The sequence below is a fragment of the Gymnoscopelus braueri genome, assembly GCF_963280865.1.
Source record: "Gymnoscopelus braueri genome assembly, chromosome: 13".
Classification (NCBI taxonomy): domain Eukaryota; kingdom Metazoa; phylum Chordata; class Actinopteri; order Myctophiformes; family Myctophidae; genus Gymnoscopelus; species Gymnoscopelus braueri.
This window is the reverse complement of record NC_137615.1, coordinates 34076880-34078973: the sequence shown is the minus strand read 5'-3', so window position 1 is coordinate 34078973 and position 2094 is coordinate 34076880. Positions and strand designations below refer to the sequence as shown.

The 2094-nt window shown below is 46.6% G+C and overlaps 1 protein-coding gene across 1 annotated transcript; it reads left to right on the top strand.

Moving 5' to 3' along the window:
- Window positions 1-683: 683 nt before the first annotated feature.
- On the top strand, window positions 684-1619 carry LOC308099525 (3'(2'),5'-bisphosphate nucleotidase 1-like; the record flags this gene model as incomplete). The annotated part of the gene is made up of 1 exon (XM_080448268.1): window positions 684-1619. One exon carries the CDS (start codon window positions 684-686, stop codon window positions 1617-1619), a length of 936 nt encoding a protein of 311 aa, XP_080304394.1.
- Window positions 1620-2094: the final 475 nt, after the last annotated feature.

Sequence of the window (2094 nt, the reverse complement as noted above, 5' to 3'; positions counted from 1 at the left end):
AAAACAAAGGCAAGCAAAGCAGATTATGCCATCACAAAACCCGGTACAGCTGTTTTTACAGCATGGCTCCGCAAGAGGCTAGCCATCTATGAGAGGGTCTGTGTGTTTGTGCATGTGTGCATGTGCGTCTGTCCCGAACTAATCTCGCAAACCACTGGACCAATCAGCGCCAAACCTTGTATGCATGCTGCCAGTAGGCCAAGGTCTCAGCGGTTTGCGAGGTTATCTCCGGACACACAGACACAAAGACTCTCTTAGGCGAGGCTCCTACAGAGCGTAAATAATTGAATCATGTGGATCGCCGTTCCGACATGAGAACGGCGTGGCTCCAATCTGGATCTCTGACTTATGGGGGCATGTGGTGTAATGTCAGTCGTCTATGACATATCTATGACATATGACTCCAGATATATGTCTCTCTTGTCTCATTCAGTTAGGTCTGTTAGTTTAGTTCAGCCTCATTAATCAGTAGAGTTATGTTTTGTTGACCTCTTTTAAAAGGCCCTATACCTTTATTTAGTTTATTTAGCTACCTTTAGTTACAGTATTTGTTTGTGGAAACTTGTTTTGTGTTGCCTTGTGCCTTGACTGCTTGGTCCACAACAAGCCAGCGGATTTGGTTCTGTATTTGCTGTACGTCAACACCAGACATTGTCGTAAATTTAGCTTACTTCACCACATTAATGTCTGGAAATCCTGCAGTGATAATGCATGTGGTGGCCTCTGCTTGTGCCGTGGCTGAAAAGGCTGGCTCCATTGTTAGGAAGGTCCTCCACAATGGAGAGCTTGGTATCGTGCGAAAGACGGGGGTTAATGATCTGCAGACGCTGGCAGACAGATTGGGCCAGCAGAGCATCTGTGCCTCACTGTCTAGACGCTTCCCCAAAATCACCATCATTGGGGAGGAGGACCTTCCAGATGAGGAGGTAAGGGAAGACCTTATTGAAAATGGCCAGGCTGAGGACATCCTCCAGAAGACCTGTCCTGTAGAGTACAGTGCTGTAAAAGAGGAGGAGCTAGTTGTGTGGGTTGATCCCCTTGATGGCACAAAGGAATATACGGAAGGGATCCTGGATAATGTGACTGTCCTCATTGGTATTGCATATAGAGGCAAAGCCATCGCTGGTGTCATTAACCAGCCATTCTACAACTACCAGCTCGGAGCAGAGGCTAACTTGGGAAGAACTCTGTGGGGAATGCTGGGACTAGGAGCATTTGGATTTCAGCTGCAGGAGGTCCCAGGTGAAAGGCGCATCGTCACTACCACACGTTCCCATAGCAACAAGCTAGTAACAGACTGCGTAGACGCCATGGAACCTCATGAGGTCACTAGAATGGGTGGAGCAGGAAATAAGATACTTCAGCTGATTGAGGGAAAGGCCTCTGCCTATGTCTTTGCCAGCCCAGGGTGCAAGAAATGGGACACATGTGGTCCTGAAGCACTCCTGCGAGCCGTGGGAGGTGAATTGACAGACATGCATGGCAATGCATACAGCTACGATGCTAACGTAAAGCACATGAACTCTGCCGGGGTCCTTGCTACATTACGCAACCACCAGTACTATGCCAGCAGAGTACCACAGTCTGTGCTGCAAGCCTTGAAGTCAGACTCGGGTTAGTCTCAAGCCAGACAACTCTTCCACAATCATCGTGAAACCTGATGATGTTTGTGCAATGTGCCACATGGCACTTCCAAGACTCTCTCATCATTCCAAACACTGTAGTTAAATGTGTGTACGACATGAAGAAAGATACTTATACAACTGCTGCAGAAACAAGCATTCTTCTGCCACTCTTTTCCATTTCTTACTCCTTCAAATTTGTTGTGAATCTAACTACTTGAACCTCTGCCTAAACTAACAACACTGTACTATTATGAAGATAATCTGTGATTGTTCTCTGAAATAAGCTTTGTTTCACAACCTGAAGTAAATTATGGACTTTTCTGCACCTGTGTGTTTATCTTTCAGATCCTACACCAGCCATCCAATCTCTGCAGCGATATTATTGCTTACAGTGTCCTGGACCATGATATGGATGTTTGGCAGGGTGACCAGGTCAAAACTGTTCAGTCGCAATGCAGCAGTCCTTTTG